The 24,280-nt window shown below is 40.7% G+C and overlaps 2 protein-coding genes across 2 annotated transcripts in view; both read left to right on the top strand.

The window, feature by feature from the left end:
* Nucleotides 1-16,786, top strand: part of NPHP1 (nephrocystin 1) — a 54,808-nt gene extending 38,022 nt beyond the window's left edge. The window contains exons 16-19 of the mRNA XM_008065657.1: nucleotides 8,462-8,574; nucleotides 11,196-11,269; nucleotides 14,441-14,485; nucleotides 16,409-16,786. Coding sequence (XP_008063848.1) covers nucleotides 8,462-8,574; nucleotides 11,196-11,269; nucleotides 14,441-14,485; nucleotides 16,409-16,681 — 505 coding nt within the window. The 3' untranslated portion in view covers nucleotides 16,682-16,786. The remainder of the gene's footprint in view (nucleotides 1-8,461; nucleotides 8,575-11,195; nucleotides 11,270-14,440; nucleotides 14,486-16,408) is intronic.
* Nucleotides 16,787-24,220: 7,434 nt separating this feature from the next.
* The window catches only part of MALL (mal, T-cell differentiation protein like), a 23,798-nt gene continuing 23,738 nt past the window's right edge, over nucleotides 24,221-24,280 (top strand). Inside the window, exon 1 of the mRNA XM_008065656.1 lies at nucleotides 24,221-24,277. Within this exon, the coding sequence (XP_008063847.1) occupies nucleotides 24,221-24,277 (57 nt within the window). The remainder of the gene's footprint in view (nucleotides 24,278-24,280) is intronic.

Genomic DNA, 24,280 nt, shown 5'->3' with positions numbered 1-24,280 from the left:
TTTAACTCTTCTGCCAAAGATCAGGAGGGAAATGAAATAGTAATAAAGTGTAGATTATCCTACTCTTCTGTTTATTTAGTAAGCTCAATGATAGATTTGATTAGAAGTAATTTGGATTCTTTTGACTATGAGACTCACCAATGTATAATTTTATCTTCTGCAAACTTTCTTTTTAATGTCAAGTTTATTAAAGTATAATTTACATGCAGTAAAATTTATCCTTTTCAGTTTACAGTTGAGTTTTGACAAATGTATACGGTCATAAACTACCACCACAGTCAAGATAGAGAATATTTTTTCTCACTAAAAAGGGGCATAAGAAAGCTATCTTATGCCCCTTTTTAGTCAGTTCCCCAGTCCTAGCCTCAGACAATCACTCATCTGTTTTCTTGTCCAACAGTGTTGTCTTTTCCAAAATGTCATATAAATGGAATCATACAACTAGGTAGCCTATTGAGTTTGACTCCTTTTGCTTTGTATAATGCATTTGAGATTTACCGATACCATTTCCTGTGTTAGTAGTTTGTTCCTTTTTGTTCTCAGTAGTACAGACAATTTCTGACTTATGATTATTTGACTTAAGGTTTTTTCAGTTTTATGATGCACATGTGCAGAAATGATACACATTCAGTAGAAACTATACTTGAGCACAATAGTCAATTAATTTCATGATATAATCAGTGTTTTATTATAAATTAGGCTCTATGTTAGATTACTTTGCCCAATTGTAGGGTCATATAAGTGTTCTGAGCATGTTTAAGATAAGCTAGGCTAAGCTATGATGTTTGGTAGGCTCATTGTATTAAATATATTTTCAACTTACAGTGTTTTCAACTTACAGTAGGTTTATCAGGTTGTAACCCCCACCAAAAGTCAAGGAGCATCTGTATTCCATTTGGTGGATATACCACAGACTGTTTATCCATTCACCAGTTGGTGCACATTTGGGTTGTTTCTAAGTTTGGGCAGTTATGAGTAAAGCTGCTTTAAATATGTGCAAACAGATTTTCTGTGTGTGGATACATTCATCATGTATTCATTCAAATACCTAGGAGTGGTATCGCTGGCTTATCTGATGTTTGTCTGATGCAGGTGAACTGTCCTACCATGACCTGCTGCTCATTGCTCACAGATTATCAAGAAGTAGGGAAGTAAGTGAAGACTTAGTGTACCCCTCTGAATGATTGCTTTTATCATTCCAGATCATGGTCTTAGTTTAAATATTCCTTGTTCTTATCTATAATCCTGAAATATATTTTATAGCTACAGTATTAACAGTTACATCTTTCAATAGCCATTAATAATGTATTCATGGGTATTATTTACTCTTAGTTTCACCCCTACCCCCGATGTTCATAGAGTCTGTAAATTCCCTTTTTTGGCCAATCTTTCCTTGGAAAATTGTTATTTTTCAAGATTAGAAAAAACAGCACAGTAGCAGTCTTTGTAAAAGAAAAGCCAAATCCTGTTTGGTCTCATTCTTCCAATTTCTTTGGCTTCCCCCTTACTTCTCGTTGATAAGCCTCCAAGAGTCCCAGAGTACTCCCAAGCATGTCTTTCAAGTACAGCTCTTAATGATGTTTCTTTGGTTTCAAATATTGGGTACAGATCCTTTTTATAACCTTAAGATCAAATTTGCTTTGTGCAGAGGTCAGCAAAACAGCTCCTTCTTTTTAAGCAGTGAATGCCCTTCTATAGGGTGTGTTCTAAGGGTCCTGAGTCCTTGTCCTCCAGACCTCGGAAACTGAGACACTTGTTTGATTATAGGCACCTAAAACACAACAGGCACCTGAAAAATGTCTGTGAAATTAGTATAAAAGTGTACTTCTCAGGAATTTTGCTCAGCGTCCGGCTGCCTATAGTCTCTTGCCTTGCTTGGTATGTGTTCTTCTATCTTCTCAAAGTCAAAGAGACTCGAGTGCTGTCTTGAGATTGCCACTGCACTTTGCATGATCCTGAAACATACACTCCTGGTGATGTCAAATGTAGGGTGGGGCACACTGCTGGAGCAACCCCAGACATAGACTGACTCTCACAGAAACCAGGCCATGGGCAGTGAACCTTATGGGCCATGATGTGAGGGCAGTGCTGTAGGTTCAAGGTGAGAGGCTAGACACCAGCATGGGTTCTTGTGACTCTCACTCCTCTAAGCCTGTGTGCTAGGAGATGGATACTGAGGCAGGACTGATTCATTTCAGCATCCTCTTCTCCTGAGGCAGGACTGATTCATTTCAGCATCCTCTTCTCCCCTGACCTGCTACCTTTCAGTGGGTGGGAGGACAAGACAGATACTAACACCAACAGTCCTTATCCTCCCTTCCTTCAAAGGCACATCCCACCACTATCCTTATCCTCCCTTACTTATAAACCTCACCTGTTTAACCAAATCTGCTCAACAGAGAAAGAACAGGGGCTCTCTGCATTATGCCAAGGGGTGTATAACAACAGAGACAGGGCCAAGGGCAAGGAGCCCAGTTAGAGTATGCATTAGTACCTATTTTGCTTGGCTTTATATGGCCCTCTCAGCCAGCCAGAAGTCCTACATGTGTGTATCCTTTGGATATTAGGATATTTGAGAAAATGCAAGTGAATCAGTGCATACCCACCTCCTCTACCAGGAAACAACACCAAAGTCCTGCCCATGAGGCTCAGTAGTCTTATTTTGTGAAGTCAGTTGTGACCGTGGTGACCCTGTCAGCATGAGAAGAAAGAAGGAGCAAATAGATGCTTGCTTCCACCAAGACTGCTTTTCTAATTTTGGAGGTGTTTTCCAAAGGCGTTTAACTTGATGTGATTTGACCAAAGACATGTGTACTAAGGAGAAACACTGAGGAGGGAAAGCCCTGAATTTGACTTCCATACTCTCACTGCATGAGTCCTGAATACCAAGAGGCCCTGGTCAGTGGAAGCAGGCTGTGTGTGTGTATAAATTTGCTATTCATGTATTATCCTTTGCCTTTTTGATGCATTATAAATTTTTTCTTTTATTTTCATTATATTATTGCTAAAAATTAATAGGGTGATAATGTTACTTGCCTGAAGCCCATTCATTATGTTCATTGTACTTCTGAAACCAGAGTCAGAAAGAAGTATATTTTTACTTATTCAGCTCAGCTAACCTTTAACAACCCAGAAATTTCCTAGTCATCTTGGGTTTGGGAAAATCAGAAGATTATTCTAAAGAAAGCCTAATAAAGGCCAAGCAGCATTGCTTCATGTTGTGGAAAGGGGCCAGAAGGCAAGGAGTGCCTGCACTGTAGGAGAACCGATGACTGCAGACAGGGTGGGCAAGTCTACAAGAAAAGTAGAGGACCAAATGAAAGGAAGGAAGGTTCCACCCCTTCCCCTGGCAAAATCAATGGCAGTTTTTCAGCATGAGTCTTGAGTTTGGGCATACAGCTGAAACACTGTCCACTGGGCCCATGGGCCACAGGGCAGGATGTAGAACAACGTTTGAGAATCATAGCATGAACTCTGAGAAGGTATACAGTAGTACTGAAGCAGCTTAAATGGTCCCGTAGTCTTTAAAATCTAGGACAGATGTATGCAAGATCTGAATTTAAGTAGGACTGGAAAAAGACAATTTCTGGCTTTGTATTTTAAATGCTGTATATGAATATAAATGTGATAAGAGAACCTGTCTTACATTTTTGGATGTTTCTAGAATACAGGGTTGAGAGAATGGTCAACGATACCTATCTAATTCCAAGAAACTAATAACCCGTGGAATCCATTGCTCTTACACCATCATAGAAGTCATATTGATTCTGTCTTTTCTGACAGGCAGGAAGCCTGAACATTACCTTGGTGATAATTTTTCCTTCTAAAATTCTCATCCAAGAAATTAAGATACAGGATTAATTTATAAAAGTTAGTGTTTCTTTTTTAACCTTTGGTGGTTTTTCTCAGCCCAAAGGCATCTTCCTCTTTGATTAGAGGACATCATGCTGTTTGCAGGATTTTTGAGATTTTCTATATGATCGTGCTTCATGCTTAGTGACAGAGTTTATGGACTTCTAAAAATGGCATTTAGAAAAAAAAAAAAAAAAATATATATATATAAGGATGCAAGACATTTTCGTGTGTGTGTGTGTTTAAGTTGGAATCTCACTCTGTCACCCAGCTGCAGTGCAGTGGCATGCTCATAGCCATTGCAGCCTCGACCTGCTGGGCTCAGGTGATCCTTCTGCCTCAGCCCTCCAAGTAGCTGGAAGTACAGATGCGTGTCACCACACCTGGGTAATTTTTTTTTTTTTTTAATCTCACCAAGTTGCCCAAGTTGGTCTTGAACCTCTGAACTCGGACAGTCCTCTCGCTTCTACCTCTCAAAGTGCTGGGATTACGGGTGTAAGCCACTGTGCCTGGCCTTCTTGAGTATATTCTAAGAGCAGCTCTTATGCTCAATATATTCCCAGGAAGTATTTGGTATGTGTCAAGTTTTAAATAACTCTCTTTTCATGTTTCCAGATAATTATTTTGAAATCTAAATATTGAGTTTTTTCTATTTTTCATTGCTGAGTATTTTATTCTTTTTGATGCTAATGGAATTGTTTTCTTAATTTTTTTTCAAATTGTTCGTTGTTAGTGTGTAGAAACAAAGCTGATTTTTATGTGTTGACTTTGTATTCTGCAACTTTGCTAAAGTTGTTTATTCTAACAGTTTAGTTGTGGAATCTTTGGGGTTTTCTGCGTATATCCTAGTACTTCTACATCATATTGTCTGCAAAAGAAATAATTTTACTTTGTAAAAATATTTTAATTACTACATTGAGTAAAGGAGTGAGAGAAGGATCCTTGTCTTGTTCTTTATCCTAGAGGAAAAGCTTTTAGTGCTTCACCAATGAGTATGATGTTAGCAGTGGGCCTTTCATACATGATCTTCATTATGTTGCAGGAGTTTCTCTTCCTAGTTCATTGAGTGTTTTTATCATGAAAGGGTGTTGACTTTAGTATTTTTTCAGCATCAATTGAGAAAATCATGTGGGTTCTTTCCCCTTAATTCTGTTAATATAGTATATTATATTGATTTTTGTATGTTGAACCGTCCTTATATTTTCATGAATAAATCCCACTTTGTCAAGGTGTATAAGATTTTTAATGTGCTTTTGAATTCTGTTTGCTGATATTTTGTTAAGGATTTTGCATCAATATTCATCAGGAATATTGACCTGTGGGTTTTTTGTTTTTGTTTTAGTATCTGGCTTTCATATCAGGTTATTGCTGACCTCATAGAATGAGTTTATAGGATTCCCTCTTCAGTTTTTTAGAAGTGTGAGGAAGATTGGTGTTAATTCTTCTTTGGACATTTGGTAGGATTCTCCAATGAAGCCATCTGATGCCCAACTTTTGTTTGTTGGGAGATTTTTGATTACTGATTCAATCTTCTTACTTGTTATTACTATGTTCAGATTTTCTATTTCTTTATGGTTCTAATCTAGATAGATAGTGTTTTTCTAGAAATATTTCCATTTCATCAAGGGTTTCCCATTTGTTGGCAAACAATTATTTGTGATACTCTCTTATAATTTTTTTTATTTCTGTAAAATCAGTAGTAATGTGTCCTCTCTTTTATTTCTGATTGTAATGAGCCTTCTCTTTTTTTCCTTAGTCACTCTCACTAAAGATTTGTCAATTTTGTTCATCTTTTCAAAGAACTAGCCCTTGCTTTCATTGATTTTCTTTGCTGTTTTTTTTTTCTTCTTTATTTTGTGTATCTCTGTTCTAACCTTTCTTATTTTCTTCCATCTTTTTTGGGTGTGTTTGTTCTTCTTTTCTGGTTCCTTATGCTGTAAAGTTGGGTTGTTTGATTTGAGATCTTTCTTCTTTTATAATGTATGCATTTACAGCTATACATTTTCCTCTTAGCACTGTTTTCACTGTATCTTATAAGTTTTTACTATGTTGTGTTTCATTTTCATTTGTCTCAAGATGTTTTCTAATTTCTCTTGAGATTTCTTTGAGTCATTGGGTTTTCTGTTTTTTAATTTCCACATATTTGTATATTTTCCAGTTCTCCTTCTGCTTTTGATTTCTAGTTTCATTCCATTATGATTGGAAAAGACATTTGTATGATTTCAGTCTCTTTATATTTATTAAGACTTGTTTTGTGGCCTAACATGTGATCTGCCCTAGAGAGTGTTCTATGTACATTTGAGGAAAATGTGTTGGGCAAAGTGTTCTGTATATGTCTGTTAGGTCCAATTGGTTTACAGTGTTATTGATCTTCTGTTTGGTTGTTCTAAACCTTATTGAGAGTAGGGTACCAAAGTCGTCTACTGTTATTGTAAATCTGTGTATTTCTTCCTTTAATTTTGTCAATGTTTGTTTCATAAATTTAAGGCTCATGTTTGGTACATATATGTTTATAATTGTTATAGATTCTTGATGAATTGATTCTTTTATCATTACATAATATTCTTTGTCTTTTGTAACAGTTTTTGTGGCTTAAAGTCTATTTTGTCTAATATTGGTTTAGCTAACTTTGCTCTCTTTTAGTTACTTTTGCATGGAATATCTTTTTTCATGCTTTCACTTTCTACCTATGAGTGTCTTGAGTCTACAGTAAATCTCTTGTAGATAGCATATGAGGGGAGACCCCTAAAAAATGAGAATTATCTCTTGGAGGGCAGGCCCCTTGTAGTACAGGCATCTCGCACTAGGTAAGTGTTCTAGGAACACATGGACATCAGTGTACCAGCTAATGTTGTAAGAGGCTGTGTTTGGCTTCAGTGAATTTTTTTGTGGCACACAGGTGACTGGTTCTTCCACCATGACAATGTACCTGCCCACATTGTGCTGAGTGTTCCCCAGTTTTTGACTAAAACCAACCCAACCCCATGTTCAACCCACCCTATTCACCCAATCTTACCCCTAGCAACTTTTTTTTTGTTTCCCTGGATGAAAAAAGTTCTCAATGGGAAACCTTTTGCCAATGTGGAAGAGGTGAAACAAAAAAAGGCAGGAGCATTAGAAGGCATCAAATGTGACAAGTTCAAAAACTGTTTTGAGCAGCAGATAAAGTACCTTGGTAGGTGTATTGCATCAAGCAGAGAGTACTTGGAAGGTAACTAAAGTTTAAAAATGTTAGAATAAATACATAATTTTTAATAAATAGATTCCAGGGTTTTCTGTTTGTTTTTTCATTTTTTAAAAATTTTTTAATTCATCCTGCCAATTTGTATATTTTGATTGAGGCGTTTAATCCATTTAATTTAAAGTAATTACTGGCCAGGTGTGATGGCTCACGCCTGTAATCCTAGCACTTGGGGAGGCAGAGGTAAGAGAATTGCCTGAGCTCAGGGGTTCTAGACCAGCCTGGTCAATTTGGCAAGACCTTGTCTCTACAAAAGCCCCTAAAAAATCAAAAAATTAGCCAGGCATGGTGGTACACACCTGTGGTTCTGGCTACTTGGAAGGCTGAGGCAGGAGGATCTCCTGAGTCTAGCAGGTCAAGGCTGCAGTGGCCGTAATCATGCCACTACACTCTAGTCTGGGTGACAGAGTGATACTCTGATTCAAAAAAATTGAATAAATAAACAATAAAGTAATTACTGATAGGGAAGGACTTCTGTCATTTTATGTTACTTGATTTCTGTATGTTTTATAGTTTTCTTGGCCTTCATTTGCTCCCTCACTGCTTTTCTTTGTATTTAATTGATTTTTCATAATGAAACATTTTTATTCTCTTTCCATTTTCATGTGTGTATATTCTATAGATACTTTATTTGTGGTTACCATGGTATTACATATAGCATCTGATACCAACTTGACTTAAGTATTGAAATTTTTTAAAAAATAAGATGCCTTATTAGATACCAGGCACTGCATTAAGCACTCTACACTTACCTCATTTTTATCCTTTTAGTAACCTTCTGAAATGCAGGTACTACTACTATTCATGTTCTAAAAATGAGGAAACAGAAGCCCAAGGAGATTAATTCAATGTCACATAACTGGAAGTGGCAAAGTCAAGATTTATTCCACACCCTTCCCTGTTTCACTCAGCTTTGCGAACAGTCTGGTATTTCCTCTGTATTCACCACAATCAGGTGTGGCAGCAATATGCCTTTGTTACAGCTTGTAGTGACTAGTCCCTTTCTTTCCAAAACATATAATTGATGACCTACCTACCTACCCCTCCCTTCCTCCCTTCCTCCTCCCTTTCTCCCTCCCTTAGTCCGTCTCTCTCTCTCTCTCTCTCTCTTTTTTATTTGACATTTAGCATGGGTGTGCATGCTAATATGCAAGCACAAGAATGGCAAAAGTTGAGACTTAAAAGTGTACGCATAAAAATACAAGGTATCTGAAGTTTAATGCTGTCAACTTGCAGTGGAAATCTTCATTTAAGTTGTTAAAATTTTTTCCCATAATAAAGTAAAACTTGGAGCAGTTTATTAAATAATTTGCATAAAACACTGTAGGCTGGATTGTCTTATGAATTTATTTTTTTCTTCTTTGATAGTCTACTACCAGAAACATTAATTGGAAGTATGTGTTCCATTCACTTGTTGATATTTTATCGACAAATTCTTGGAGATGTGCTCCTGAAAGACAGGTTAAGCTTGCAAAGTGCTGGTAAGGAGTCTTTGCCATTTCCTTATGCACAATAATGCTTTATACTTTGAGTAAAGATAACCTATGCCAACCTGTATCTTCTGCTTTGTAATGGAACATTTGGAATAAATATTTAGAATAGCATTAATGTCAGTACATTGTTTCTGAGACACCTTCGGATGCAAAACATTGAGCTTCATGAACTCAGTACATACTCATTTTTTTCAAATGTACACATTCTCACATTTCAAATTCTTGAGGTTTGAGATCCTAAAACTCAGATATAAAGTCACAGTTTCCCTTAATGTCTCTGAATAATTTGGTTTTTTCCCACGTTTGGTGGGCATATCATCTTTTTGGCAGGAAACCAAAATAGCTTGTTCTTAATGCATGAAATGTAAGTATCTAATGGATTAGGTAAAATCGGTAAATCTGGGTAAGGAGCATTCAGGTGTTCTGTGTGCTGTTTTTATTCTTGCAATTTTTTTGTAAGTTTGAAATTTTTTCCAAGTAAAATGTTAAAAAATAATTTAAAAGATCAGTGAGTTATCACACATTATTGAACTTGCAAAGAGAAACGCATGTGTTGTAAGAATTGCCTCCAAAAAGAAAACCAGTTTAATTTTACTGGCTGTTCATTGCATTCAGTAAATCAGTAAGCAGGTATATGCTGAGTGACTGCTCTGTGCTAGGCCAAGTGATGAATGAGACAGGCACAGGCATCCCTACCTTGTGGAGCAACAGACCTCAAACACGATTATGTGAATAATCCTTCCCAACCTTTTAAAATAAGTGCTCTGAAGGAAAATATACAATGAGAGCATGCAATAAGAAGACCTGGTTAATGTACAGGGAAAGGAAGGGCTCCTTTGAGCAAATAATATTTCAGGTGAGACCTGAGAGAGGAATTAGACCAATGGTGGAGGTATGTGGGAAAGGATACTTGCTGCGTAAAAGGACCAGCATGTCTGAAGACCCAGGGCAAGAGAATATGCATGTGTTGGAGGGCTTGAAGTTGAAGGCAGGCCAGTGTGGATGGAGCAGAGCAAGGAAAAAGAAAGCCCAGTGATGGCTTGCCACTTGTGGACATGTAATATTCATAGACTTGGAGTGCTCTCACAGGGACTTACCACCTAGACAGGGAGGTAGAAATGGACCTCAAAGTCTGAGAAGCACAGACATTTCTCGAGGAATAATTATAACTCTAAGGGGAAGACAGGTAAGCCTTTTCATCACCATTTGCCCTTTATTTTAATGGCTAGGAAAATTTCATGAATGCTATGACTTCTTAAAGAGGATAAGGCTTATTTGTTTTTCCCATGGATACAGAGAAGTTTGTAGGTTACTCAGACTTGTTAATTTCATTTTAATTTAATCAACAGAATTTAAAATACTAATAATATCTAAATAAATAATTTTTCTCTACTGAGAAGCCGGGCATGGTGGTTCACACCTATAATCCCTGCACTTTGGGAGGCCGAGGTGAGAGGATCACTAGAGGCCAGGCATTCAAGGCCAGCCTGGGAAACATAGCAAGACCTCATCTCTACAAAAAAATTTTAAAAACTAGCTAGATGTGCTGGTGCACAACTATAGCCTCAGCTACTCAGGAGCCTGAGCCCAGGAAGTCAAGGGTGCAGTGAGCTGTGGTCATGTCACTATATTACAGCCTGGGTGACAGAAGGAAATCTTAACTCAAAAAGAAAGAAAGAGGGGGAGAAGGGAGAGAGAGAGAATGAGAATAGATTGTCCTTGATATTTCAAAAGTGTCTTCTATGGTTTGAATGTGGCTCCTCCAAAATTCAGGTGTTGCCAATGTAATCGTATTAAGAGGTGGGGCCTTTGAGTGAAGATTAGACCATGAGGGCTCCTCCCTCCTGAATGGGATTGGGGTCCTTGTAGAAGAGCTTGATGGAGGGAATTTGTCTTACTTGCTCTTCTGTCTTCTGCCACACGAGGACAGTATTCCCCTCTGGAGAGTGCAGTAAGAAGGCCATCACCAGATACTAAATCCAGCATTACCCAGTCTCAGGTATTCTGTTATAGTAGCACAAGCAGCCTGAAGTCCTGTCCTTCCTGGTATGCTTCTTTTCAGTGGTCTTTCTTGTGCCATTATTATTATGAAATGCCAGTATTCTCCTACACAGTGTTTAGTCTATAGCCAGGATCCCCGATTCTTAATACCTTCCGATTTAATCCACTGCTGTCTACTGGCTCCAGACACACATCCAGGGTCCTTTCCTGAGCACTGGTGGACTGGTACCAGACCTCAGCAGCCAGCCTTCTGTCTGCTTTCCCCTGGTGCTTCCTGGTTTCTGCTCAGTCTTCCAAGAGCAGGGCTACCCTCATAAGGAGAAAAAAGAGGTTGAAAAAAACCATAGAAGATTAAAGTGTTTTAGTCTCATTCTGTTCAGAGGCACTTTACTTCTCACCCTAAAACAGTCATTTAGTATAGGACTCATTTCAAAACTCTGGGATATGGGTATCTGGCAAATGGAGATTGAGGGGGTTAAAGTGTATAGAATATCTGATCAATAAATTATTTGGCATAATAATTTTAAGCTGAATGAGTATTTTTATGTCTATTTCAGTAGAATACCTTGAAGTTTGCATAAGATTCCTTCTATTCTTTTGCATTTCAGATTTAATTAGTCATCCAATGCTGGCTACCTTCCCCAAGCTCTTAGAACAGCCTGACGTGATGGATGCTCTCAGGGTAGGTAGCATGCATCATGATGGAAACCTGCTGAGTTCTGAAAGCAGTTACACATACTTTTTCTTACTTAGTTCTGTTGCCTGCTCTGGGTTCACCACCCGCTTCTAGAATGATGTCTCCCAACCCCTGTCCATTGTCTAACTAATTCAGTCTCATCCTTCCAATCTTAGTATGAATGTTACTTCCCAAGGGAAATCTCCAGTTTTCAGCCACTGTCAGCAGTCCAAAATGGCGGTTTCATATGGTTCCATCTAATCCATCAAGGTCAACAGATGTTAGAAGAGTTGTATGCATGCAAGACAGATACACAGTTAAGATGACAAGTGCGGGAAGTGTAACCCAAGGCTTTGAGGAGTTAAATATGGCAGCAAAGGAGGTTAGAGACTCTGTTTCATTAGAGAGGTCCTGGGTGCGATGGGCCCAATAAAGGCTGAAGCCAAGAGGATTCTGATATGCTGAGATGGGGTGAAAATGTTCTAGGTAGAAGGCTCAGCATGAGCAAATATTTTGAGGCAGGGAGGGATAGAGATGTATTGAGAAGAGCCAATGATCTAGCTTGGAATGTCAGGTGCATAAGGGAGTGGTCATTTGATGGGCAAGGTCTGAGTCTCAGTGCAGGGAGTGAGAAGTGTGATGGGTATGGGTAACCTGGAAGGGTTTTTGTTTTAGGCAAAATCCTCTGACAGTGCAGAGGGATAGAACAGCACAAGTGCAGGAGGAAGGGGTGACTCCTGCTGATAAGAGTAAGTCTGTATGGGCCTGACAGCAGAAATGGAAGGATGACCCAGCCATCTACAAAGATTTGTATTAGACGTAAAACCGACTCATGTGCTGGCTTGGCTGGGATGGGAGGTGTCAACAGTAGCAATGATGTTTTCTGCAGAGGTTTAAGAAGATGTTCATGGCACATATGATTACCTATAATTGTGGGTAAGTTCATCTCACTCTGTAGCTAGATAATGCAGAATTTCTCTTTCTTATTCTGTAAAGTCATCAGTATCATAATATTTATTTACTATACAGAACATATGTACATTGATTCATTCATCGAGGATTTCACAAGAGCCCACTATGACTAAGGCACTGTGCTGGCCACAGGAATATATTCCTAGGCATGTAACAATCAAGGAATCCGAACATTGGACATAGGAGGAACCGTAAGATCCCTAATCTAGTCTAAAATCTGCATTTCCCTGATGAGCAGACAGCTCAGAGATGTACAGTAACCTAGCTGGCCATAGAGCTCAGCAGTGGCAAGCCAGGGCTGCCCCTGCGGGTCAGCTCTGGGCACTTCCAGATATGCCACAGGCTATTCAAGAAAAGGCAGTGGGTAAAAAGGTTCATGTATATTACTAAGTGAAAACCCACTTGAGGCATAATAAATATATCTAAATATATATATTTTTGTGTACATATCTGCCTGTGAAATGATCTAGAAGAATATGCTCCAGAAAGGTATCAGTGAATATCTCTGTATCATGAGTTATTTTATCTCGATTTTCTTAATTTTTCCATAGTGAATTATTAATATAATAAATAATAAAAATAAAAAAGAGTAGTTGTGGCTGGGCGCAGTGGCTCAGCCTGTAATCCCAGCATTTTGGGAGGCTGAGGCGAAAGGATTGCATGAGCCCAGGGGTTCAAGACCAGCCCGGGCAACTTGGTGAAGACCTCATCACTACAATAAATCACAAAAAAAACTAGCTGAGTGTGGTAGCATGCGTCTCTAGTTCCAACTACTTGGAAGACTGAGGTGGAAGGATCACCTAAACTGAGCAGGTTGAGCCTGCGGTGGCCGTAAACGTGCCACTGTACTCCAGCCTGGGCAACAAGAGTGAGACTCCAACTTAAAAAAAAAAAAGAGTGGTTGTTTCTGTACTCCTGAGCCTTCTTTCCATGGCACACTGTGTTACTTAGGATAAGCTTGACTGTGCTGTGGTGGCAAAGGTTGATTTCTTACCATGGTACCTGTCTAGCATGATCTGTGGAGACTTTGCTCCTCGGTCACCTAGGGGTCAGGCTGGTAGAGCGTCTACTATCTCACAGCATCATCTGGAGCAAGTAGCTTCCTCTGTTGCCAGATGCCCCTGCCAGAAAACTGGGAGAGTGGAGAATTGTTCTTGAGCATTCCACTGCCTTTGCCCTGAAGCAACCTGGCCACTTCTGCTCACATTTCTTTGGCCACAACCAGTCATGTGGTCCACTTAACTTCAATGGAGCTGGGAAGCGTAGTCTTCTGTTTGCTCTAGAAGAAATAAAGTAGATCTTGATGCAGTAGGAGTGACCCCCCACGTTTGCTGTTCCTGAATGAGTTCTCTAAGTGTACATGTGACCCTGCCATGTAAGAAACAAACAATAGGCAAGTTTTACCAGACAATAAGTCCTGTTGAGAAACTCCTTCAGTGCGTCCACTGTTTCATGAAGAGTCTCTTGGTGCAATATGTCACATTCACCCCCTACTGAGAAAGGTCTGAAGCTTTCAGGTTACCCATAATTTCAGACCAAAAGGAAGATACTTAACAAACATGCACAAAACCCAAATCCTGGAATGGGCAGCCTGAGACTGGTCATATTCATCCCAAGCTTACAGTTTGCCAGGAACTGGCACTGTGAAGGTCTTCGGTTCATACTTCTGTGGGATTAATTGAACTCTGGGTGTGTGTGTGTGTGTGTTTCATTATTTAAAGAAAGTTTTTTGTGAAGTCTTAAAGGCAGATTGGAAATATTTACTTACAAAACTGTACTTCAGTCTATCTCATTCTGATCATTGTCATCAACATGGAAGACAGAATTGTAGAGAAGTGTGGTATTTGGCAGTGTTTTCTATTTTCAGTATTGTCTGACCTCAAACGCTTAGTACTATTTTATTGTTCAGGTACTATGTTTGTGAAGTTTGCAAGAATGTGTTAGTGTTTCACCGATTCTGTTCTTAAATTAGTTTTGATTTATATTAATCATGATCTTCTATGATATCTTTGGTACAACTGCCTAGTCGGTACAGTCCTAGGTTGTTAGCAATAGGTATCTAATTACAGATGAATTATTTGCATGTGTAGAATCTGTACAGCATGTTTAACCTGTCCATAAGTTTAATTACAGAGTAAAAATGCAGAAGTATTGCAAAGATTTGTGGATACTTGGACTAATGTAGTACTTCTACTTGCTTTTTAGAGTTCATGGGCTGAAAAAGAAAATACATTAAAAAGATCTGAGAAGGTAATATGATTGTCCCCACTGAACTTAATAGTTGCAGTGCTCAGTGTTTACTTGCCCATTCTAATAATGCCTCCTTTTTTTTTTTTTTTTTTTAGCTAAAGTAGTCATAACTGTAATCCTTTTTATCCAGGTGGACTGTCATTATGCTTGCAAAGACATATTTTGAAAAGGGTATATGTGATCATTTCTTAATGTGAAAAGAAACACTTGATCAAGATGGGTCACTGAGTTTTATTTAAATGAAGGAGAAGTTTCTAAACTGAAGTCCTTCAGTTGGCTGTCAATTTTACCTTATTTTTTAAAAAATTATCGCCGGGCTCGGTGGCTCAGCCTGTAATCCCGTGCCTTTGGGAGGCTGAGGTGAGTGGATTGCCTGAGCCCGCGGGTTCGAGACCCGCCTGGGCAGGCGAGACCTCATCTCTACAATAAATCAAAAAATTAGCCGGGCATGGTAGCGCGCGTCTGTAATTCCAGCTACTCGGAAGGCTGAGGTGGAAGGATCTCTGGAGCCCAGCAGGTCGAGGCTGTGGTGGCCGGGAGCGGCCACTGCACTCCAGTCTGGGTGACAGAGTGAGACTCCAACTCAAAAAAAAAAAAAAAAATTATCTAGCTCTCAAAGTCTACATCAGGTAAGGAGAAGGTAAAAGAAGATTGGCCTGAGCTGTTTCATATATTGAAAAAACAGCACTGCTCATACATTGCTGCAGAAGCATGTTCATTACCCAACAGAACTTGCATTAATCAGTGAGTAGTGATATGACTGCTTTAATTCAGGATTCAGCAAACTTTTTCTGTAAAGGGCTGCATAGTAAATATTTTTGGCTTTGCAGGCCTCGGACTCTATCACACAACTCAGCTCTGCCTAATGTAATGCAGAAACAGTCACAGACAATATGTAAACAACCAAGTATGGCTACATTTCTATAAAACTTTATTTACAAAAAGGTTGCAGGCCACAAATCCATAGTTTGCCAGTCTTAATCTAAAGTATTCATAATCTACAAAGAACATGGAAAAATGAACAAATTAAAGCTCTAAAAATTGGGGGAGAGGGAAAGTATAGATATTATATTCATATTGGAGTTTTTATTTGACCAGTATAATCTAATCATGACCTTTTTCCAAAATTGGCAGGTGTAGTGCTGTTCCAGTCCAGCAGTGGGCAAGGTGCTAGGCCTCTGGCCTGTAGTCACTGCCCCTGTGCACATGCGTGGTGGGGTTGGAGGGGTGACATCTATGTGTAGGCTCTTCTGCGTGTAGGTATCTCTGCCCTCAGCCTGCTGTGCTCTCCAAGGTCCCCACCACAGTCTGCTGGCAAAAGAGCTTGATGGATACTGTCAATATTACACCACTCTTATTAGCTAGGGAGAATCTGACATCCTTGGGACCAAGACACCCCCCTACCCCCTACCCCCCCCCCAGGCATTGGGGGAAGCAAACCAATAGTTTCTTACTCCTTAGTTCTCTTTTTTCTGGATCCTGTGCAGGATGCCTGCTACCCTTCTCTTAGCTAATTTGACAGTTATCTCCAATATTCTGTAATCAATTGAGGTAGATACAGCCAACTTTGCATTTTGTTTTAGTTATATTTGCCTGGAACCATACCAGTGTCACCAGAATTAGACTGCAGTACCCTGGTTTCCTTGACAGAATATGTGAGACACCTGTGGACCTTAGGAGACTCCCTGGTCCCACGGAGCCACTTAGAGACTCTCAGGGAGAACCACTCAGCTGCACTCCATGTTGACTATTGTTCACATTCATTTCAGAGGTGCTGTGCCCTGACTGAGTATCTGGCTCAGAGCTGATTACCTACCAGCCACTAATGGCACCCTCCTTCTCACTCCTTAGGTAGCTTTTAAGTTAGCAGAGTTCATAGGATTTAACACTTTAAAAATAACACTGTTATTTGTGTTTTCCCAGAGAGACAAAGAGTTCCTGAAGTCCACGTTCCTCCTGGTTTACCATGACTGTGTGCTCCCTCTGCTCCATTCAACACTCCTGCCACCATTCAGGTGGGCAGAGGAAGAGACTGAGGCTGCACGGTGGAGAATTATTGCTGACTTCCTCAAGCAAAACCAAGAAAATGAGGGTGCACTTCAAGCTCTGCTGTCGCCAGATGGAGTTCATGAACCTTTTGACCTTTCAGAGCAGACCTATGACTTCTTGGGTGAGATGAGAAAGAATGTGGCCTGACAGTGGCAGTGACTGGTCCTCAACTTCCCATAGAATCTGGTGGGCCCATCATGATGACTTGAATAAAAAGACAGAACCAAAAGTAACTGTCATATTATAACGGAAGTTTTGCTCTTTTGTGTATACATCATCTTTTTAAAAGAAATACTTATTCAATAATGTGTATACATCTTAAAACCCTGTATTTGTTGAGCACTTACTGTGCTCTAGGCATAGCATTAGGCCTTGAGGTCACAGTGGAGCATTCCTGATGGAATCTCTGTCCATCTGAACTCGCAATGCATGGGGCGGACAGTAATCACACAAAACAACCACGAAGAAGGAGGGACACAGATGACTAGGAGAGCCTATCAATGTGTCTTGTTGGTGATGTTGTTATATTTAAATTTCAACCATACTGTGTCCTGAAATGAGAATGGCCTTGTGACAGGCATAAAGTTGGTGATGAGTATATCAATGTTTCTTCCTATTTTAACTCTCCCTCTCCAAACTCCACTGTCTGACCTTAGGGACCAGCTAGATTCAGGTAAGTTTTTGGATGAATCCCTCACTATCTGAACTCCTGCCATCTGAAACCCAGGAACTCATGGATTTGATAACACTGTGTCCCTCAAAACCCAGACTTGTTATGTGAACTCCCAATATTTAGACTCAGTAATGAAGTCAAGTTGGGTGGGGAGGGGTGGGTATAAGAATAGTGAATGGCGAATCAAGGTCTTTACTGTCTCACAGGCAGGAAATTGGAGGCTTAGGGTTTTCTGACTCAGTGATGACTGATACTGAGTGAGGGTGTGCGGGTCTGCGTGCAGCAATATAAAATGGAAATCATTAATGGAATACAAGCTCACACTCAGGACTTTGGAAGTATGTCTATGTTTCATTCATTTTTCATATTACAGACAGACTGGACCTTAACCTGCTCATTTGTGTCTGACTTTGCCAGCAAAGATTAGCCTTGCAGAACTTTGTCCTTTCAAAGAGGCCACTTTGGGGAATTAAAAAAGTCTTCATGCTTTCTGAGCTCCTCTCCCAGTAGGTGTCTCTGGATGATCCAAACATTATCCCATTGAATCCTTCCTCTTTTCTGGTAGCTGTACTGCTGTGCATGCCCAGCCTCCAGAGATACCAGGAGCCAGACTCAGTTCTGCCTCGTGGCCACACACACAACATTACAACCTCTTCCTGAGCCTGTCTGTGTGCATTCTACCTACCCGACTTGAGAGTTGAAGTGACCTTGATTAGTAGAGACAATAGTTGCATCTAGTTGTGTGTCTTGTGAACTAGAGACAGCAGGCTAGAGCAGTGGGGCATGTGTGTCCCCACAGCATAAAGGGAGCAAGTTTTCCATATATGCCACTCCTGGGAACTTGGTCCCACCTGGGATGGCGCTGTTTGAGTCACAGGATCAAGTGTCACCTAAGGCCATTATTACCTCTGAACTTCTTACTTATCTGAAGTAATAAATGTCCTTTGTTGTTAAAACCTGTTGGAATGGGTTTTTCTAATATTTGCTACTGAAAGAATGCTAATGGATACAACTGCCTGTTTCCCTAAGTATCTCTGGATTTCTTCTAGCCTGTTCCTTGTTAGACAGCCAGTAAATTGTTTCTGACAGATATGTAAAGCCATCTATTGGTGGGAAAAGAGTTTGAGGATGAAGAGCAAAAAGAAGAGATAAGCAGTTGTCGCAAAAATCTTTGTGACTGAGATGGCAGATTCAGCCATTCAAAAGCAGTTATTGGGTATCTTCTGTATACCAGGCAGTATTCAAGATGGTAGACATGACTGTGGTTTGCCACATGAACAAAGTTATGGCTCTCCTGAAGTCCATATCCTAGAGAGAGGCAGAGGCAGAGAAACAAACAATATACAAATGAATAAGTTAATAAGATATACTAAATTGTTGTAAGTGCTTACAGAGAATTAAAACAGGCTGATGTTATTTTGGCTTTGGTCAGGTAGAGAAGGCTATCCCCCCTCTTCCTCCCATTGAATGCCAAAAAAAAAAAAAAACCCTGGGCAGAAAGTATAGAGCAGCTATCTGGGGACTCTAAAAGCAAGTGGGAGTAGGAAGATTTGGGAAGGAAGCCAGAATTCAAAACACTACCAAGCTGGTGTTAAGTCTCCCATTTTCCTTCCACTGGTACCTCCCAACCTGGACTCAGAGGCCACCTGAAACCTGGAACTGTACATGGGATACAGACATCTTCAAAAGGAACCCTCTATTTTTGGTCTGAGGAATGGGAAAGAGCTCCTATAGGTCAGAGAGAGCATAGAAAACCCCTATTTATTTTTGTTTTTTCCAGTTGTTCCTGCTGTAGCCCTTAGGCCATCTAGTGAAAATGGTGGTGGCAACAGAACTGGCATCCTAGAGCTCTGAGGAAGGGGAACCCACAGTTCACAGAAGAAGTGTGATCCTAAGTACATGGGGAGACACAATCTCTCCCTATATCTGTATCTTTCCCTCTCATTGCTTTTGACCCTGAAGACACAATCACAGGAAGTGCATGGCAGAGTAGGAAAATGAAAACCCTGGTTTTTAGCCAGAGGACCAAGACAGGGTGGGAGAGCAGGGTCTCCTGGGATCTAGAAAGTGTTGGGGAGATCATGGCAAGGAAAACCCAAGAAAATGATCCCATAAAATCTTACATGAATGTCTGAACTCACCCCAAAATTGACCCTAAACAGAATGCCACAGGATTTCAGAGCTGAGCAACAGGTACCTAGATTGGTCCAAGCCTAGCACAGTCTCCAAATATATCAAAATAGCACTACCAATCCTTAAAAATGGAGCTGACATTGGAACTACAGCCCAGAGAAGTCAGATAGGAACTTGAACCCAATCAGCCTGATTGCCTGATAAACACAAAATAAATATTCTCCATAGGATTTAAATACGACCCATAATCCTATAACATAATATTTATAATGTCCAGGACTTTCTTGATATTTGAAGACCCAGGGCAATCTCTACATCTGTAAGGGGAAAATGCAATCAGGAGACAATAACTCTAAGATAACACAGTTGTTGGAATTAAGACATTAAAGAAACTGTTAATCATGCTCCAAAAAATAAGGGCAAAACCTCTTGAAATTAATGGAAATATAGACAGCCTAAACATAGAAACAGAATGCACAAAAAAAACTAAATTGAAATTTTAGAAATAAAAAAATAACCAAAATGAAAAATTCAATATATTGATGGACTCAATATCAGAATGTAGATGACAGAGGAAAGAGAGAACTTAAAGATAGATCATTATCAATTGTTCAGTCTGAATCACAGCAGGAGGAAAGGATGTAATGCCAAAAAAGCTTTTTAAAAGAAAGAATGACTGAAAACTTCAAATTTGGTGAAAGACAAAGTTACAGATTCAAGAAACTCAGTGAACACCAAGCAAGATCTGGTCAAATAAATTCGTAGCCAGCCTTATTATAATCAAACTACTAAAGCTAAAGACAAAATCTTGAAAGCAGCCAGATAAAAATAATGCATTAAATATAGGGAACAGCAGTTTATACTGTTGCAGATTTCTTACCAGAAACCCTATACTAGAAGAATATTTTTAAAGCACTGAAAGAAAAAGACCAGTCAACCCAGAACTCTTTCCATAAAAATATCCTAAAAGAATGAAGGTAACCTAAAGACATTCTCAAACAAAGAAAAACTAAGGGAATTCATTGCCAGCAAACTTACTTTAAAAGAAATACTAAAAGACATTCTTCAGACAGGGAAATTATAACAGAAGGAAGCTTGGAAAAGTAAGAATGATGGAGTGGCAACAGGTAAACATCTGAGTAAATATTTTTTTCTTGTAATTTAAAATATGTACAGTGGTTGAAAGCAAAAATGATAGCATTGCTTAATGGGATTTTCAGTTTCTGTTTATCTAACACACATTACAACTACACTGAAAGACAAGAAGGTAAAGGGACCTATATGCTGGTAAGGTTCTACATTCCATTTGAAGAGGCAAAATATTAATTCTGAGTAAACTAGAAAGTTAACTATGTATACTGAACCTTCTAGAGCATCTTCTAAACAAAACAAGGAGACAATCAAAAATTCAATAGATAAATTAAAATGGAATACTAGAAATATTCCCCAAAACTCCCCCAAAAATACAAGAAAAAAGAAACAGAGGAATGAAATACAGAACAAACAAAAAATAAAAATGGTATACCTAAACCCCAAAATATCAACTTACATTACATGTAAATGGTCTAAGGACACCGATTAAAGCAGCAAATTTCAGAATGGGTTTGTTTTGTTTTGTTGAGTTGGAGTCTCACTCTGTCGCCCAGGCTGGAATGCAGTGGCACGCTCACAGCCACCGCTGCCTCGACCTGCTGGGCTCAGGTGATCCTTTGGCCTCAGCCTTCCAAGTAGCTGGAACCACAGGCATGTGCCACCATGCCTGGCTAATTTTTTGTTTTATTGTAGAGACGAGGTCTCACCATGTTGCTCAGGCTGGTCAGGTTTTCTTTTTTTAAAGACCCAAATATATCATTGCTATGAAAAAAAATTTCATTATAAATATAATGATGTAGGTAAGTGAAAAGTAAAAGAATGAAAAAATATATATCATGCAACCACAAGTGCATTATAATGTACATGCAAACCAATTATAAACAACTGTAACTTGTATACACTATTAGTAGGAATAGAAAGGATGCACTTTGGAAAATAGCTCGATATCTGCTAAAAACACAAATAACGTGATCAACAGTTCCACCCCTAAGATATTCCCAACAGAAATGCATACATAGATGCACCAATATACATGTTCTAGAATGTTCATAGCCTTCTATGAACATTAATAATAATGTTATTAATAAGCCCAAATTGAAAGAGCTCAAAGTCCTTATGGACAACAGAACAAATTATATAAAGTGTGGTATAGTCATACAATGGAATACTATACAGCAGTGAATGAACTATAGCAACATATAGCATGAATGAGTCTCTCAAACATAATGTTGGTTAAGGAAGCCACACAAAGGAATCTATTCAGAAACAGACAAAACCAATCTGTAGGGTTAGAAGTCATGAGAGTAGTTATTTGCAGGGGAGGAAGGGAGAAATGATTGAAAGTAGTCTGGCAAGGTTTATTTCTTGCTCAGGGTAGTGGTTTTGTGGTTTGTATGTTTCATACATGTTTCCTGTAAGTGTATTATAGATCACTACAAACTTTTTAGAACAGTTTTTTTTTTTATGGAAATATTAACAGAGGAGGTGCTGGTCTTGCTGAGGAAAGGAAAGATGGCAAGAAGAAAAATGATTTCAGGATTAGAAATAGATAAACAAGTCGTTATTAATCATCTGCTGTATACCAGAACTGTCCTAGATGTTTTCATATACATTTTCTCATTTAATCTTCCCCAACAAATGAAAAAACAGAGCCCATGATCATATTAGTAATCAACAGTACTAAGTACCATTTGTGTGTTTTTCATGATTGATTAACTGAATTCTTGGTCCCATGAGGTGGACACCAGTGGACTCTTTGCAGAAGAGTCCAGAAGACCCTCTTCTAGGCCTGCCTGACATTCCCCACAGCCTCACCCAGACTTCTGACCTTGTGTCCAAGCACAGTCATGCCCACGGGCCCAGCAGTGCATCAACTGGACCAGAAGGTGAAGAGTCTGTCCCTTATGGGCTCTCGCTGCCTATGGTGCATTATAAACCATACAGCTTTCTTATAAACAGCCCAATGAGAGTGTACTATACTTTGTGGCCTAATACGAAAGCATTACTTGGATAAATGTAAATACAACATATGCAAATTTTCTATAACCTCGTTCTGTCATACCTTTATTTCTTAATACTCTAATTGCTTCAGAAGGTGGAAGTGGTTCAGACCTTCTCAACTTCAGAGTCTGAGTGGCTGTGGACTGTATTATCTCCGTTTCATAGGTGAGCTATGAGCCCGAGAAAGGCGGTTTTCTTCTACTTTTCCCACCATACCATGTTGTCCGTGGTCAATCAAAGATACCCTACAGCCTAGAAGAGTGGCACAATACTTCGTTGTAGCATTTAAGAGAGGTGGCAGGAGGTGAGATTCCTGGGGAAATGCCTGTTTCTCTTGGCTAATCCTATAACCAAGGCGGGGGCCGGTTGGCAGGTAGGATTAGGGCCTCCCTTCCTTCCTGGCTAATTTCTACAGGCCTGGGAGTCGGGGATCACCAGGTTGCAGGGAGGTTTAGGGAGGCACCGATCGCCTTTCCTTGCAGCGTCTTTGCTTTTGCCTTCTTTTGGCCAAACTCCTCTGTCCCCTGGCTCTCCCAGACCAGGCGCAGGCCAGACTTGCTGCTTTTCCCACCTGGGTCCCTGAAGGCAGGCCCCAGATTCCCTGTTCTTGCTAAGGAGGCTAGGATACTGACTTCTTCCAATTACCCCTGCACTTTCAGCAGCCTTCCCCACATCCTCTCCATACTAGGGAGTGGCTTCCCAACTGGCCTGCTGGGACCTCAGAGGGCAGGGAGAAGGGACCCCCCCAAACATCCTGAGCAGACTCTGGGACGCCAGGCCTTGGGGGCGGGGGAGGGGGGGAGAGCAGAAAAATGAGGTTAGTTGCCTTGAAGGTAGGGAGGAAAATGGCTTGTGCTCCAGGACCCATCTGGTGTGAAAGGGGTTGCCTGGCTTGGGTCAGAGCCCTGCAGCCAGCTCCTATGCTATGCAGGGAGAGTCAGGAAGGAACTGCTGGGCCTCAAGCCCAGCTCCGGCAGGCACTGGGCTAGGAGGGGGGCCGGGAAGAGAAGGAGAATCTCGGCTTGGGGCAGAGCCAGTCAGCCGGGCCCTTCTCAGGGTGCCCTCTGGGGTGGTCTTCTCCCAGGGAACTTCCCTCCATCTGCCCAGTGAGGAAAAGAGGAAAGGAGAGCCATGGAGAGGGATCCAGAGAAAGAAGAAAACACCAAGTCCTGCGAGGTGGAGATGGAGTGAGGATCGCTCCTCTCCAGTGTGGTCGGGGGCTGAGGGTTGCCCCCAGAAGTGAGAAGGAGGAAGCAGGCCAGAGGGGCCACGGAAGACCCAGCACTGTTCGTCATCAGCTGTGACCTTGGCCCTCCGATGGTCAGTCCCCTCACTTGGAGAAGGGCAAAAGAGGCAGCACCAGAGTTGTCTGGGGGTGGCTTGGCTCATAGCATGTCCTCAATAAACGGTCTTTGTCAGGGCAAAGCAGCCTCAGCCTGTACTGTGGGCACACGGTTGGGCAAAGGACAGGGTGGGGTAGGGGAATGGCATCCCTTGGGGCCATATGCTCCAGGGGTCAAAAATTCCCCAGCTGGAAAGGCCTAGAAAGCGACGCGGGTCTGCCTCCCGCCCCAGCGCCTGTCCAGCCCAAGGCAGAGCCCATCTGATGCGGGCTCAGCAGTTCATCGAGGAGCTATTGGCTGCAGCGAGTGGAAGGACCTGCTCGGCTGGAACTTTTTTCCCTCCCAGGCGACGTCCGATGGGTGTGTCGGCCGGGAGGTGATATTGGACGGTCTCCGGGCGCGGGCGAGCTGCCGCCGAGCCACGGACCGAGCAGGGCTGAGAGCATGGCCTCCCGCGACCCGCCCGCCACCAGCTACGCCCCTCCCGACGCGCCCTCGGGGGTC

This window comes from Carlito syrichta, unplaced genomic scaffold (assembly GCF_000164805.1).
Source record: "Carlito syrichta isolate Samal-C Ts95f unplaced genomic scaffold, Tarsius_syrichta-2.0.1 Scaffold308711, whole genome shotgun sequence".
Lineage (NCBI taxonomy): Eukaryota > Metazoa > Chordata > Mammalia > Primates > Tarsiidae > Carlito > Carlito syrichta.
Note: the sequence above shows the minus strand (reverse complement) of the source record. Positions and strands in the feature narration are given on the sequence as shown.